Source organism: Actinia tenebrosa, unplaced genomic scaffold, assembly GCF_029948245.1.
Source record: "Actinia tenebrosa isolate PJP-AT-01 unplaced genomic scaffold, QUT_ActTen_1.0 PGA_scaffold3__52_contigs__length_22856419, whole genome shotgun sequence".
NCBI classification, from domain to species: domain Eukaryota; kingdom Metazoa; phylum Cnidaria; class Anthozoa; order Actiniaria; family Actiniidae; genus Actinia; species Actinia tenebrosa.
The window spans coordinates 4,028,864-4,045,391 of NW_028292580.1; the positions used below are offsets into that span (position 1 = coordinate 4,028,864).

Here is a 16,528-nt window from a genome sequence, read left to right on the forward strand (position 1 = left end):
TCCCTTAAATATGCCCGCCATCTTGGATTCTGCACTGAAGGGGTGGTACTCGGTGGAACTGACGCTTGCTCGGCCTGCTCTGTCTTCTGGGTAAAATCCAAGATGGCTGTCATCGGACCCAGTCCATCCTGAACGATACTCGTCCAAAATGGCGGATAATTTGACGGAACAGTTTATTGATTGCTTTAGTGATATTTTAGAATTGCTTAGTTATTGCGAGGAGAAGGAAAACTGTACTAGTAAGCCTTTAATTGAATCTACCATTAATCGATTGGAAGTTGCAGTGAAGTTCTTGGAACAAATTTTACCCATCCTAAATGAACGCAAAGAAGAGATGAGCGAAGTTGCTAGGAATCTTAAGATTTTGTTTCACAGATGGTGTCGTAAATTGCAAGAACTCGAGCTAAGAAGCATCCCGAACTGTACACATTTAGCTGTCTACTCAGTTCAGCCACCCGAGAGATGTGAAAATACTGGACCAGGGAGACCTAAGTTCAAAATCGAAGAAGACACCCTACTGCAGTTCAGAAAGCTAGGCTTCACTTGGAAAGATATAGCTCGACTCTTACTCGTGTCACGTTGGACTCTGGCGACGAGTACGAGAGCTTGGTATTGAGAAGAAAATTGGCTTTACTGATATCGAAAATGGGGAGCTTGATTACATTATTCATTCTTTCATGACAGCTCAAGGATGTCTTGTTGGCTACTCGATGGTTCGTGGTCACTTAAGGGATATAGGAATCAAGGTCCAACGAAATCGCATTCGAGAAAGTATTGCGCGTGTTGATCCCGTAAATACTCGTCTAAGATGGGCAACAGTTATTTCTAGGAGAACTTATTCAGTACCTGGCCCCAACAGCTTATGGTACATCGACGGTCATCACAGCTTTATTGTTTTTTGTTTTCTAGTGGCTTATTGTTCTTTATTGTTTTCTAGTGGCTTACTCTCCAAATATTGCAAAAGAGACATGCAGATGCTACAGGTCCATGAAAAAGTCAGAAGCACCTCACACACTGGAATCAGATATCAACCTTGCTACTAAAGCAATAAAAGGTAGATGTTCCTGTGTTGCTGGTACAGGAGGATTCTGCCATCATGTCATTGAATTGCTTTTTTATATATCCCACTGCAAGCAACTTGGTCTGAAGTCAATACCTGATGGTCTTACCTGCACTAGCCTGCCACAAAGATGGAGTGTTCCAAGAGAAAAAAAGATAGCAAATAAAGCCATCCAGGAACTTTGGGTGAAGAAGCCACGGTTTGGGGCAAACTACTACAGATTTATCAAGAGCAGATTGTACTCGCCTGCTGAAATGTATCCCATAATGGAAAGGGAAAAGTTAATAAACCTAGATCCTCAGCCACTGATGTTCGCCCAGGCACCAAAGAGAGAAGATATGCAACATCTTGAAATGGTAACATCTAAATTTGGAAATGTCCCAAGAAATTCAGTTCTTGCATATCAACAAAAGCTCTCTCAAGAGTATGTAATTAATGACTTTTCAGCATTGCCTTTGGAGAGCGCTGTAGATAGGATTAAAAACAAAGTCAGCATCTGTTTACCACAAGAGAAACAAGCAAGCTTAGATTCTCTCATCACAATCTGATAGTCAACTTTGGTTCTCTTTGAGAGAGAAACGCATAACTGCAAGTAAGTTTTGACTTGTAGCAAAACGATTGTCAGGTTTTGAAAATCTTGTAAAACAATTGAATGCTTCGAGAAAGGTTGTGACTGCAGATATGCAGCGTGGTATAGACATGGAGGCCACTGCTGCCTCAACATATGCAAGCACTGCTAAGGATGGAAAAGTGGATTTGTATCCATCAGGACTGGTCATAAACCCTGCATTCCCCTGGCTTGGATGTACCCCAGACCGAAAGGTGTATGACATGGATGCAGAGGAACAAGATGACATGCCTTTCGGTCTTCTTGAAGTCAAAGTCACTAAAGAGGGTACAACTGACTTCAGTTCTGTACAGTATATGACAGTTGGACAAAATGGTAATCTACAGCTCAAACGAACACATTATTACTACTACCAGGTACAGTGTCAGCTGGCATTAACAGGGCTACCATGGTGTGATTTTTTTAGTTTCATCAATGAATCAGTATTTCATTGTGAGAGAATTGTCTTTGATGAAGGATTTTTTGAGCAAAGTAAAGATAAAGTTGATCTTTTTTATTTCAATTATTTTCTAAAATAAATACAGCTGCAGCTCTGAAGAATTTAAAATTATTATATAAACTGACATGGAAGAATATGGTGACACCAAGAAATATTTATTGTTGTTCTGTTACTTGTTTGGTAATTACATTCACAATTACATTACTGATAAGTATGAGTAGTATCTATTATATTATTAGGTGTTGTTTTTGTCTCTTAATAAGTGGACCTTGGAAGTTGGTCAATAGGCAAATAACGATATAAACATGATTGATTGTACCAAGCATGTTCAATGGAATGTCAAGAATCAAATATGTGGTACTCCTTAATTCTACGTATTGCCCTTTCCACGTGAATTCGTAATTTAGCAATTGACTTTGTTGGGCTTCACGAATGGAAAACTGGCCCTTGCTTTGAAGATATGGGTGGAGATTTAGCTTGACTTTCTTTTTTAATAAAAGGTCTTCTATGTCAAAGCCTTTGTCGGCCATTACTGAGTCATTATCTTCCAATAAATCTAGTATACCCGAGCATCGTGTAATTTCCTTGTCTGAAATAGACCCTGTGTGCAGAGAAGATACAAAGGTAATAGCACCATGAGGTGCTATTCCAATCAGACCCTAAACCAGCTAAAACTTTGGTTAAAAAGTCACGTGTTTATTCGAAGAAGATATATATGATTTTTCAAAGTGAATTTTGACATTCTGTAGAAATTTTCTACCAGATCAGAATGACGGTCACTGGCTTGAAGCATTGTGGTCGCTACTGTCTGCTTGACGTTGTGCATTCCACTCTGTTTACAATAATTTACGCTTAATTTTGCATCAACAACCAGGAAAAAATTTTAAGTGTAAAATTTTAATGTAAAATTCTTTATTCGTTGAGAGTTTTAAAGGCATTTTAGCAGCCTGAGAAGCTTTTATGTTGGTGTTCATAGGAGGCTTCTGTCACCAGTCCGGGATTCGCTCCACACCTGGAGAGCAGTACTATGTCACAATTCTATTGTTTTCTGTTTCGATGTAAACATTGCAGTCACTCGGACGAGTACAAGTGAACGACAAAAATTTGCAATTTTGAATCATGGGGTAGGGGTAGTGAGCATAAGCTGTGGTAGTGATGGTATAATTGTAATGATATTGTGGTGATCAGTGGTAGGGAGCATACTGGTAAGCTGTGATAGGGATATCATAATAATATTATAAGAATAAATTATTGTAATCATATAATTATAATTATATATAAATCTATTTATACTTCAGAAACAGCACCTCCCATTCCTCTAGAAAATGATGTCAATGATGCTGGTGATGATGATTACGATGATTCTGATGACACCATGGAAGAAGAGCCAGAGTTATCAGAAATTGATGATATGGATATGGATATGGAGTCTGAAACAGATACAGAAACTGAAGATGAACATGATCAGGAAGAAGGGAGCAGGTAACCTTACATTTGAGATGGTAAACTAATAGTTGAAACTAAAAATATTAATTCATATTTATTCAATTATCATTTTCTTTCTATTTTTTTCTACAGAGTATATGTCAGAGATGACAACCTTAGAACACAACCCAAGTTTATTGTTTTTTTGTCGCAACTTCTTCTCCTGTTTCGCTTTTGTCACACTTGCAAATCTGATGGACCACTTGTAGAGGCAAAGCAAGTAGGGACCATGGTGGTGGTAACATCCACATGTGCCAATAAAAACTGCAATTCCAAAGATGTGATCTGGAGAAGTCAGCCATACATGACAGGAACAAAAATTCCTGCCGAAAATTTTTTGCTGTCATTCTCTATACTTCTCTCTGGTGGATCAGCATCCAAGATTATCCAGCTGTTTAAAAATATGGGATTGTGCTGCTTCTCATTGACAACCTTCTTTAAACATCAAAATGTGAGTATTTGACCCTGGCCAGGAGGTGGGATGCTTAACCTGGATTTGGATAGGGATGTGCTGTCAGAGGTCTAAAATACCTCACCCTATTTATGACCTTCCAAAGCGAAAAATCCATATCTTATACATGATAAGAGAAAAGAGAAATTAGATATCCAGCAGAGCATACCCATTTAGGAATGGGAGATCTTCCCCTGATATTTGCTGATATTGTTATGAAGAAAAATATAGAGACTGTAGATAAAAGCAACCCTTTTATATTGGTTTACGAGATACTGAATAGTTTATTACATTTCATTTTCAGGAAAAGCTATTTCCAACCATTCATCTCTTTTGGAAGTCATATCAAGAAAATGTTTTGTGCAAATTGAAATCCATTGCAGCCCCCCTTGTGATTGCTGGTGACGCTCGCCATGACAGCATGGGCCATAGTGCCAAATATGGTGCTTACACTGTGTTTTCATGTTGTCTGCCACTGATCATCACCTTTTCACTTGTCCAGGTAAGGTGATAATATTAGTATCCGTTCAACTGAAGATAACAGTGCTAAAGAAAGGGTATTGCACATAGGATTAATTAGAATTATGCTTCTTTTACCAATAATTTAATTTGGATTAATTGAAGCAGAGTTCTGTTTACACGAAAATGAAGTTCCCTACTCCTAAAATTGGGCATTAAAGCAAAACAAAATGCTTATTAAAACTATTCTGGCTAATACTTCAACAATGTTTTTATTTTAGAGAAATGTTGCTGGTAGCAGTACAGCTATGAAGTTCCTTGGCTTCAAAAACTGTATGGCCTTTCTCCTTGGTAGTGGACTTTCTATTGGCACAATCATAACGGACCGGCATGTATCCATAAGAAAGTACATGAAGGAGCAGCAGCCGAACATCACACACTATTTTGACCTTTGGCATTTGAAAAAGAGTAAGTCTCCTCAACTTCAAATCCCTTGTATGCAGTGTCATTAAATGTTTCCCTGATCCTGTGATATGCACATGCTGGCAAAGGTATTCTTCTTCCCCCCAAGTAGCCATGAACAAGACGAGTGAATTCTCGATATGCAATACTACGCAGGAACCTAAAATGATAATAATATTTTTAAAGTGAGATTGGCTGAGATGGCGAAATATGCATAGGATCAATGAGACCAAAACCCTATAAATTTTATTACCTATCAGGCCCTCATGATTACAAGTTCCAGTTCAAGTTTATTATTCAATATTGTTTACAAATTACAAATTATTATATATCGAGAAGAGAGTCTAACAGCCAAAAGATAAAAAGTTTATAGATGAAAATGTTTGCTTTCTCTGGAATATATTTTGTTCGCAAAAGAAATGTCTATTTCCTTTATGAAGACTGATATTCATTACAAGAAAAGCCTAATATATACTCACCCCTCCTCTGATCCAGTCTGACGATATCTAGTTTTATCTTTTCTTTTGTATTTGTCGGCTGCTAAACGTAAACTCCATTTGGATTGGCAAACTTGTTCGAAACCAGGATGAAGTGTAATGCACTTTGGAGTTTCCAAGCTTTCTTCTAGAACCATTTCGCTCGATAGTGATTCGACGCATTCTTCAATTTCCTTACAGCATTGAAATTCATTTGGGTTTTGAAGATACACGGTTTGACAATATCCGCACAGACACCTAATAAAAATAGATAGAATTAAGCTATAGGACCTTAATAAAAGTATTGAAATTGTGGAACTTTATCATACAATATTAGAACAGGACTTTTAGCTTATATTTATAAGCTTATATGATGATCAAACGCACTTACCACGAACTCACATCTTCTTCTTCATCGTATCGGCTCTGCAGTTTTCGTTCGAATTCTTTTTGAAGATCTTGCTGTTTGTCGTATTCATCAAGCCATTCCTGGTTAGCAATTGGCTCATCTGCATATGGCATGAAAGTGTCGCTATAATCAACTTCGGTGAGATCCTTGTTTGTTGATGTCGAAGCGTCTTGTTCACCTTCCACTTCCAACACGTATCCAGGCAAAAAATTAAACTCGGAATCATCAGAATCATAACTACATGAAGAATCGGTTTCGGAGTTTGACATTTTGCAGCTAAGCTTGATAAAAAAAAGTTTTTTTATCGAAAAATATAGAGACCGCGTAGAGAAGTTTTAGTAGACAATACAGTGAAGAGTACAGACGCGCGAATGTGTGATACCGGATCGACGTCACAAGATTTATTAGTGCCCAGTCCTCTTTTTGCTCGTTTTTGAGTTTGAAGACCGTGATTTTAGATGGGAATTTTAATCAAGAAAAAATTCAAAAGTGGATTTTTCCAACGAAAACTTTTTACTTCATAGGTAAATTTTAATAAAAAATGGAATTTGGCCAGGGTTGATAGGCACTTTAAAGAAGAGCTGTTAGAAATAAATTATCATCGGGCTATTCGCGAATGGCGTAAACAAATCCATAAGGTTCGAAACACAGTTGCGACAAATCAGAGAATCGTGACGAACAATCGTTCCTGGAAACGCGCTTTCAGATAATCGCATCAACGTTCGAAAGGCTATACGAGTTTCTTCAGACTCAAGACGAATTTTCCTTAACACGGCAACGAAGGAATTTGATTAATCAGATAAGTAAAACAGCGAGGCGCTGAAATGAGCAAACGAACGCCTTACTGAGATAAGAGATAATGATGATCAAACAATGCAAGAATGTTGTCATCTAAGAAATGAATTAAAAAGTATTTTGACCCTGGTTTTTTTCCTTCTTAATCTTGACATTCTTGAAATTGCTGTATCCATTTAAAATAATTAAATAACAATGATAATTTGATACTTTAATCTTCCTTCGGCCATTAGAGCTTGAGGCATTTTTCTTTCCATTTGCGTGTCAATTGGAAGGAAAGAAGCAAATTTATAGTTACAATTTACTCGTTTCAGGAGGTCAGGCAATTATCGTCAAACACAATGGCTAATCACGCAGCTGCCTCAATATATCCAGCATAATTTATACACCCAGAACAGTCACCAGATTTCCCTGATGTTCCCGTCATCAAACAGCTTCGGTGACAGGTGGCGAACATGCAGATAGTTGCCCAGAAAGAAACCCCTTCTTCCAAAGAAGATATCAAATCCCTGAACAGGTGGCTGGCCTGGAACGAGATTGTGGCAACAGTTGCTCTGCAGAACGAGAGAGTAGAGATGGCTCGGATAGCAGACACCAGAGGCAGGGACAGGGTAGACCTTTGTTCTTTCACTTTAGGTTCTCTTACCCCCTAGTTGAGGCCTTGAAATAAGGACATTAGAACCGTTGTCTGAAGCACTGACCATGCCCAGCCCAGAAATTTCCAACAAGAACCTGGTACAATTTCATATTTGACAATTTATTGTCAAGAGGTCAGGCAATTACCTTCAAACACAATGGCTAATCACGCAGCTGCCTCAATATATCCAGCATAACTTATGCACCCAGAACAGTCACCAGGTATCCCTGATGTTCCCGTCATCAAACAGCTTCGTGGACAGGTGGCGAACCTGCAGATAGTTGGCCCAGAAAGAAACCCCTTCTTCCAAAGAAGATCTCAAATCCCTGAAAAGGTGGCTGGACTGGAACGCGATTGTGGCAACAGTTGCTCTGCAGAAGGAGAGAGTGGAGATGCCTCGTATAGCAGACACCAGAGCCAGGGAGAGGACAGACATTTTAATCCTTTCACTTTATGCTCTCTTACCCCCAAGTTGAGGCCTTGAGTTAAGGACATTAGAACTGTTGTCTGAAGCGCTAACCATGGCCAGCCCAGAAATTTCCAACAAGAACCTGGTACAATTTAACATTTGACATTTTATTGTCAGGAGGTCAGGCGATTATCTTCAAACACAATGGCTAACCAAGCAGCTGCCTCAACATATCCAGCATAAATTATGCACCCAGAACAGTCACCACATTTCCCTGATGCTCCCGTCATGAAACATCTTCATGGACAGGTGGCAAACCCGCAGATAGTTGCCCAGAAATAAACCCCCTCTTCCAAAGATCTCAAATCTCTGAACAGGTTGCTGGACTGGAATGAGATTGTGGCAACAGTTGCTCTGCAGAAAGAGTGTACGAAAGAGTGTAGATGGCTCAGATAGCAGACACCAGAGGCAGGGAGAGGACAGACATTTTAGTCCTTTCACTTTATGTTCTCTTACCCCCAACACTGCATAGAATAATGGATTTCCTGCACCGCAAATGTGAAGCAAATTTAAAGTAAATACCACATTTGTTCCAATTTGCTTATATTTGCTTCAGTACAAATCTGTGATTTGCCATCGGTTTTGCGCATGAAGCAAAGCCGGTAAATGCCGTCTTTGATTTAGATTTGGTGATCAGAGTAAAATGTTAGTGCTGTTGTATATTTGCGTTAAAATTGCATGCGTGCAAACCTGTTAGTAAACTCAATATTTACTACAAAATTGACTATCTGCAAATGTGAATAATCTTTAATATTTGAAAACGAAGCAAATGTGTAGAAAACTGGTTATTTTATTGTTTGCTTCAAGAGCAAATGTGAGTAAAGTTAAGTATAAAGAAATTGTTTTGCTTTGTTGGTAAACGACCAAATTTGCTCGCGTTTGTTAGTTAAACAAATTTATGTCAACTGCCATATATTTTCAAGGCTGCCTATGCATCGCAAAACTCGTATTTGAACATTTTTGCTTCAGGAGCAAATGTGAGTAAAATCATGTTTCTTTTCGAGATAAATAACGAAATTTGCTCGCATTTCCAGTGAACATATGTGTACCACCTATACTCGCTATATGCATGATGTTTTCAATATTTATATTGTAAATTAATGTATTAACCAAACATTGCATTGATATTCAGGCTACATCAAGAAAAAAATTTATTGCTCTTTGACAATAATGACAGAAATAGTATTATTACAATTTCATTTTGACATTTGTTTTGTCCTGTCTCCCTGAACTGCAACAAATTGATACTTCATTTTGACGGACGTTTTTGGGGTTGTCAACAAGTCAACTCGTAAAGTGCTTTCAATAGACGTAATCGGCTAACGTGCTGCTATGTACGTTACCACCCAATTCAAACCTTCTGGGAATAGAATAGTTTGTCTCTACGAATTCAACTCTAAAACCAAAATATAACTACCAATGAAACATTCCCAGAATTGAATTGGGTGGCAACGTACGTAGCAACACGTTAGCCGATTAGGTCTATTGAAAATAATCGGCCGCATATTAAATCACAATGATCGTACTAACATGAAGTATCGCTATGGAGGCTAATTTGTGAATGCCGTCCTTATTTAAGGACGTGCATAATTAGAAATACCGATAGGAAAATAAAATGCATCAATTAATGTATTCAATGAGTACAAAAGCTATTTCGGCCAAATGCTGTAGATAATATATTAATCAATGGTCTGGCCACATTAGCTTTTTACGCATTCACTCAATCAATTAGCCTATTTAAGAGAAAAGGCTGGGGCATCAATGGGAGCCAATCTCTTAGAAGGAGGTCCCACCCTTCTCTCTAAACTCATGTTAAGACTTTTTTGAGATTTCCTCCTCTTTGACTTTTTGTCCAAAACTTTCATCAGTTTAGTGACCTCCTCGCTTCTCCATGGGAGAGGTTTCAAAAGAAAGAAGTCCCTTTTCTTTCTTTTGTTCCCCTCTTCTTCCGAATCGGACTCTTCCGATGGATCCTCGGCATCTAACTCGTCTTCGGATGCCAACTCTTCCGAGGACATAAAATCCACTGTCATGACGTTGCAGTATTTTTTTTTGTCATCCTCAGCTATGGACGTAGACTGGTTGAGCGCTTTGATACGATTGGCCTTTTTCTGAGAAGAGAAGAGAAGGATCGACAAATAACATTGTCAAATGTGGTATCATAATGTAATGGATTGCACATACGACATGATTAGACCACAGTACTTTGGAATTTGAACCTATAAAATGGCCTCGCATATCGATTTCCAAGGCTAATATTCAATCGTCGGATAACAAAGGAGCGGTAATGAATAGTTCACAGCGTCATATGAAACAAGATACACACTGAGGGAAATTATATTCACTCTAGCTCTTCCGTTATTCGATGATTGAATATTAACCCTGGAAAATCAGTAAATATTTATTTTGCTTATTAATTGTCTCATGTATACCAGATGTCCTATTTATTAGCCCGGGTGCTAAAAATTATCAGAAGTAATAAGAAATCGCCTATTGTTATTAAAATTTCTTTGTTTCTTATTGTGAGCGAGTTTCATTAAAGGCCAAGAAACCTTTTAAGATACCTTTCCTACTGGTCAAACGGGGACAAATTGAAAACCGAGACCATTGTTTTACTATATTATATGAGAAAAAGGTTCAACTCTCAAGTTGTTCACGAAAAAGTTTGATGTGCTTTTTTACTTACCGAGTTCAGTCGCGAACGCTTTCTTTGCTCTTTCAGCACTTGCGAGTCTTTCTTTTGTTCTTTGTTTTGTCTTTGCTGCTTTTTTGTTTTGAAATGCACTCTCATTGCTCCTGTTAATCAAAATTGGAATTGTGTAAGCTATAAAGTCTTGGATCACTTATCATTAATTTAAAAACTTACTCATAATTACCGTGGTAGAAGTCTTTGAATCAGTGCGTCGAACTCCTGCCAAGATCGCGGCATTTATTTCCCTATCTTGATCATTAAATCTGTAATAAATACCAGCGATTGATTGTTTAGGTATAGGTAGGGTAATTCCAATGACAATAACTGAAACAGTATGAATATAATAAAGACCTTTTTTGACAAGTCCCATTTTTTATCGCTTTTGTCATAAACTGCTCTTACATTGCTCTGCGATAAAAACAGACGAAAAGTCAATACCAGTAAAAGTAAAATTTCGTAGCCTTTGACATTGATATTTAACCAGTAAAAATCTCGCTTCATGGTGTAAAGCACGAGAGCTCAAGGTGCAATCGTTCAAGTCTAAAGAAGATACATATATACATTGGGTTGAAACCTTTTAGCTATTACGTGTTTACTACCAATAAGAGATCACTAGCAATTTGTTAATCACAGCGCGGGATTTGTAACAGACCACAAGTAATGCATGGTAAAATAAATTTACAGCATCAACCGTAACTAACTTTGCGCGCCAAAACTAATGCGAAACAGAAAATTCAAAGCTTGTTGATTGACTTACCGATAGTTCCTTGGGAAGTCGTTTTGATTGCCTTGTTTTCTCTGCTGTTTCATTCAGCGCTAACTGAACTTTTTCTTCTATACTTTTGTTGAAGGCGTCTTGCCTTTTAAAAAACTCGTTTAACTGATTAGCGATGTCCGCTTGGCTATCTCCGGGATCTTCATGATCCGTGGTATTTCTTGGTGGAAGGAGGCTCAGGAAGCTTGACCTACGATGATTTTCGGTAGCAGTTGTGCGCGCAGTTTCGAACAACTGTGAACCACCACTTGGCAAAACTCGGCTTGTCTCATTAAGAACTGGGGTACTAGCTTCCAGAGGTTCTTGAATTAAACTTGTGTCAGTTGAAGAATTACCCGCATGCTCAGCTGGATCGGTGATCTGCGGCCTTGTCTTTCCCTGACTCGTGCTGGCTCTCTTTATCTTGATCACGACGACGACTTGGCTTGTTAGGAGGCAGTCTGGCCATTTTTTACCACGATCGTTCAGTTTGAAACAAGGAATACACGTGTTCTGGACAAAAGATATTTGAAAGTGGCTACCACACACTCAAGTTTACCGCGCCTTATGACTGTTCGAGTATTAGATTTCAGTGATCTTAGTTCTGGCATGCGGTTGGTTAGATTTGCGCTGTTTGGATAAGCTGTAACGCTATTGGCTTAAAATAAATACAGCACGTGGTTCTTACATGATATGAATTTCAAAGGTCATAATTATTAATTGAAATATGATCGGTATTTCCTGTTTGCATAGAGTCCATTCAGTGAAACTGTTGAATAGTTGACGTCACCTAAATTAGATAAGTTAGTTAATATTTTAGTTGACGTCAACTAAATACTCATCTAAGTTATAAGATACATTTATCTAACTATTCAACAGTTTGACTGAATGCACTCTACACTCCCAAACGCTCCCTTTTAAAATCAACTCCCTTTTAAAATCAACTGATAAACGTGACCAGACACGTGACAATAATTTAACTGGAATACCGGTATGGGATTCCTGTGTTCCGGTACAGTTCCCGCCAGACAACCATGAAACAAATCCGAGAAACATGCCGTCAAATTCAAAGCGAAAATACTGTGAACACTGCAAAGAGTTTGTTTCCTTGAGGACATTCAGACAACATGTAGATTTATATTTCAACAAAAAGGAGAATAAGTGGGAAATATGCGGTGAATCTTCCGAAGAAGAACATACCGATAGTGATACAAGCTTGAGTATAAATGGGGACAACAGTGTAGATTTTGAAGCGACTTCGAGTTGTGAAGATCAAAATCCTCAAGGTATTTTAAGTTTTAACTGTAAAAAAAAGTTGTTTAAGTTTTTTCATGGGTTTTATTTTATTTCTCCTATTACAATAAATAACAGTTTGTTATGAAACTATGCTTAATAAAAATATATTTGCTTTGGTAGGTGTCAACATTGCAGAATTAGAAACGGAAGATCGAAACTTTGTTGGTCTTTCTGAGGGAGAGAGTGATGATGAATTTATATATCACGAAAGGATACCAGAGCTACAGGAAGTATGGGACCTGAACGACATAGACGTTGACTGTGATTTCAGGGTCAATAAAAACCTGTATTCAGTGGATGTTAATGTTTTGGGTACATTGGATAAAGTAAAAGGTCTTGTTCATTGGCTGCTACTATTCGTATGTCTATGGTCTTCATTTTGTAGTCTCTCAGATAATGCAATTGATATTCTATTGAGTTTCTTGAAAACTTTCTTTGAAGCACTGGGATCAACGGTGCCCATGGTTCCCATGGTAACAGGCTTGGCTATGCTGATTCCAAAGTCATTGCATTTGCTCAAGAACAAATTGGGACTAAATCAAGATAAATTCATAAAGTTTGTTGTTTGTCCAAAATGTGAGAATCTGTATAATTTTGATGATTGTTACACTCTACAATTTGGAAAGCATGTCACAAAGAAATGCACATTTGTTGAATTTCCACACCATCGCCAGCAATTCCGTCAAACACAATGCAATGAATCACTTTTGAGAGAGGTACATTTGAAAGGTGGAAAAACTAGATTATATCCCTACAAAGTGTACTGTTACAATAGCATAGTGTCTACTCTGGAACAGTTTTTACGACCAAATTTCATGACAAAGTTAGAGAGCTGGCGTGATAGAAATGTACCGAAATCATTTCTTGCTGATGTATTTGATGGTAGACTATGGAAAGAATGACAGTATGTAGATGGAAAACCTTTTTTAGCTGCAGCAAAAAATTATGCTTTTATGCTTAATGTTGACTGGTTCCAGCCATTTAAGCATTCAATACATAGTGTTGGAGCCATCTACATGGTTTTAATGAATCTTCCAAGAGCAGAAAGGTTCAAACCTGAAAATGTTTTCTTGGTTGAAATCATCCCTGGACCAAAAGAGCCAAAAAGAAATATAAATACATATCTACAGCCTCTAGTTGCAGAGCTTAATCAGCTATGGACAGGTGTCAAACTGAAAGTTGCTGGGTCAGAGGTGTTAGTTCGTAGTGTTTTGCTATGCATTGGTTGCGACATCCCTGCTACCAGAAAAGTTTGTGGATTCACAGGACATGGCTCAAATCTTGGTTCTAAATGTAAGAAATTTTTCCCAGGAAACGTTGCAACAAGAATTGATTTTTCTGGATTTGCTCCTTGTGAACCCAGAACAAACAAAGAACATAGACAGCAAGCACAAGATACTCAGCAACAGACTTCTGCAGCTGATCGAACTGCCAAGGAATCACAATATGGTACCCGATTCAGCAAACTGATGTTTTTACCTTATTTTGACTGTGTGCGTTTTCATATAGTGGACCCAATGCATAACTTGTTTACTGGAACTGCTAAACACGTGATGAAAAATATTTGGATTGACTCCGAAAAGCAAACCCCCCTAATCAATAAAAACCACCTAGGTAAAATACAAGACAAGATTGATAAAGTCAAAGCTCCATCAAGTATTGGTAGGATGCCGAAGAAAATTGAAAACAGCTATGGGGGATTTACAGCTGATCAGTGGAAGAATTTTACACTCATCTACTCAGTGTTTGCTCTTTGGGATATTTTGCCAAAACCTGATTTGCAAATATGGCAAAACTTTGTAATGGCATGCTTTTTATTTTGTACTCCAGTTATAACAGAAAACAAAGCAATGCTTGCTCACACATACATATTAAAATTCTGCAAGGCAGTTGAAAACATGTACGGTACTGCAAAGATCACCCCTAATATGCATCTTCATACACATATTTTGGACTGCATTTTGGATTATGGTCCAGTATACTCTTTCTGGCTCTTCAGCTTTGAAAGGTATAATGGTATCCTGGGGGAGTATGGTACCAATCAGAAATCAGTAGAAATTCAACTGATGAGGAGGTTTACTTCTGATCAATTCTTAAGGGATATTCCATTCCCCAGTGCATTTCAAGAGAACTTTAAACCAATTTTTGAAAGACTATTGAGAAAACAAGCTGGAACTCTAATGGAAAATGCATGTGACACATCAACAGCAGAAAGTGAACATGTAGGTGCTATAGCCACGAGTCTTCTTTCCATTGGACCACTCAAAAAAGGACTTTGGGCCTGTGATGGTAACTTATTTAACTGTACGATGGCCTATTCTAGAGATTGCCTGGACCCTGAATTTTTACCCTTTTTAAAGGAGGTTTATAACAATTTGTTTGATGAAGTTGATGAATCATCTGTGACAAGCCAGTTTGAAAGATACTCTTCATGTTCATTTGATGCTGAGAAGTTAGGATCAAGTGACTCAATTGGCCAAAGATCATCATTTATATTGGCAAGATGGTGTAAGCTTGGTGGCAAAATTGACAGAATTGGTGTTCACTTAAGGCCAGGAATAATCAGATACTTTCTCAAACAAAATGTCAAAATAGGAGGACAGTATGTATCTTGTGTTTTTGCTGTAGTCCACTGGTTTCAGGAACACCCTGCGAAAAGGGATCTTGGGCCACCTGTTGAAGTTTGGTGCAGAGATTTGTTTGAGATGGATGGTCCAGCAAATTTCATTCCTGTCCAAAGAATCCATCAAAAGTTTGTGCCTGCAGTTGATACTTTGAAGGGTGAAAAGGTCATGGTTGTCTGTCCTTTGGCTCAGAAAATCCAAGTGTAGTAGGTAATTGATTCGTTAGTCGTTCACGTTTTACTTTATCTAAGAACTAAGAACTTAGTCATCTTTAACTATTTAGCATATTATTATATTATAATATAATACATATATATTTGAAATAGCTGTATATTTTCTTTGTACATACTGCACTCAATAAGGCCTAGTGAGTACAAAAACAAAATTACAAAATTGACTGTGGTATGTGATATTCCATGGATGGTATACCACTTGAAGCCATAGAAAATAATACAATAAACACATGAGATATTCCATGGTATACCACTTGAAACCAAGTAATTAATTCAACAATATTTTAATGGCAAGAAAATCCTATGTTAAGCTTACTCTTTTATTTTCTTCATTTTCTTTATTTTTTGTTTGTTTTTTCTTTTGTTTTTGGTGTTAGAGAAATTTTTGAGACAGCTGTTTTACATAAAAACAGTGCATAAAGGTCCCCTTGAATGTTTACTGAACTATTAAAGTTGAATGTTTGCTATTTTGTTGTTATCGTTGAATGGGTTTCCTGTGGTAATAGCGATGCGCACTGCTTTGTGGGATTCGGTTTTTCGAAGACATGCATCCATGTGCTATGGACCTCTAGTTTAAAGAAATAAGGTTTATTGGTCGCACTTAAGTTCTTCATTAAGGTGAGTATGTGTATTTTAATAATAGTAATAATATTACTATTTATAATGCCCACATGATCCTCAATTTAAAACTATTGCCGTTTTTAAAAAAATTGATCGCGAAATTTTTGTGAGTGCGTTGTGTACTAAGCTAAAATCATATAAGCTTACCACGCCAATCTCGTTCGATGCCCATTTCTTTTAAAAGGAATTAATGATGGGAAAGCACAATAAAACAATTCGAATGGCTTATATCAAGAGGTCAAAGCAGAAAAAGAAGGCAAAGAAAAGTAAAACCTGTGGACAAGGGAAAGGCAATCACTGGCATGTGTCCAATGAAGTTCATTTAGATGTTGAAAATAACAGTACTGCATCAACTCCTGCTATTATTACTACTCAAGTTAATTTTCAAGTTGAGAATCAGAGATTGAATACAAGTACTGCATCAACAATACTAGTACTTCTGACTACGAAAAAGATCCCTTATATCTTCAGATGGTAAAATATTTTAAATACAAACAAAAACTAAGAAAGATTGAAAAGACCGACTACAGTTTGTTTT

General features: G+C 37.6%; 4 protein-coding genes across 4 annotated transcripts; 2 read left to right on the plus strand and 2 right to left on the minus strand.

The window, feature by feature from the left end:
* The first annotated feature begins 1,759 nt into the window (after positions 1 to 1,759).
* Positions 1,760 to 5,034, plus strand: LOC148907815 (uncharacterized). The gene is made up of 5 exons (XM_089035759.1): positions 1,760 to 2,159; positions 3,426 to 3,609; positions 3,706 to 4,063; positions 4,368 to 4,565; positions 4,804 to 5,034. The coding sequence occupies exons 1-5, from the start codon at positions 1,760 to 1,762 to the stop codon at positions 5,032 to 5,034; spliced, it is 1,371 nt and encodes a 456-aa protein (XP_088891885.1).
* Positions 5,035 to 5,694: 660 nt separating this feature from the next.
* On the minus strand, positions 5,695 to 6,259 carry LOC148907816 (uncharacterized). The gene has a single exon (XM_089034767.1). It carries the CDS (start codon positions 6,136 to 6,138, stop codon positions 5,848 to 5,850), a length of 291 nt encoding a protein of 96 aa, XP_088890893.1. The 5' UTR covers positions 6,139 to 6,259; the 3' UTR covers positions 5,695 to 5,847.
* A 2,653-nt stretch (positions 6,260 to 8,912) lies between these two features.
* On the minus strand, positions 8,913 to 12,436 carry LOC116294587 (uncharacterized). The gene is made up of 5 exons (XM_089036022.1): positions 11,220 to 12,436; positions 10,814 to 10,870; positions 10,637 to 10,725; positions 10,457 to 10,566; positions 8,913 to 9,881 (listed from the first exon to the last, which is right to left on the minus strand). The coding sequence occupies exons 2-5, from the start codon at positions 10,849 to 10,851 to the stop codon at positions 9,504 to 9,506; spliced, it is 615 nt and encodes a 204-aa protein (XP_088892148.1). The 5' UTR covers positions 10,852 to 10,870; positions 11,220 to 12,436; the 3' UTR covers positions 8,913 to 9,503.
* Positions 12,437 to 13,787: 1,351 nt separating this feature from the next.
* On the plus strand, positions 13,788 to 15,494 carry LOC148907817 (uncharacterized). The gene has a single exon (XM_089036021.1). The coding sequence runs from the start codon at positions 13,982 to 13,984 to the stop codon at positions 15,341 to 15,343; it is 1,362 nt and encodes a 453-aa protein (XP_088892147.1). The 5' UTR covers positions 13,788 to 13,981; the 3' UTR covers positions 15,344 to 15,494.
* Positions 15,495 to 16,528: the final 1,034 nt, after the last annotated feature.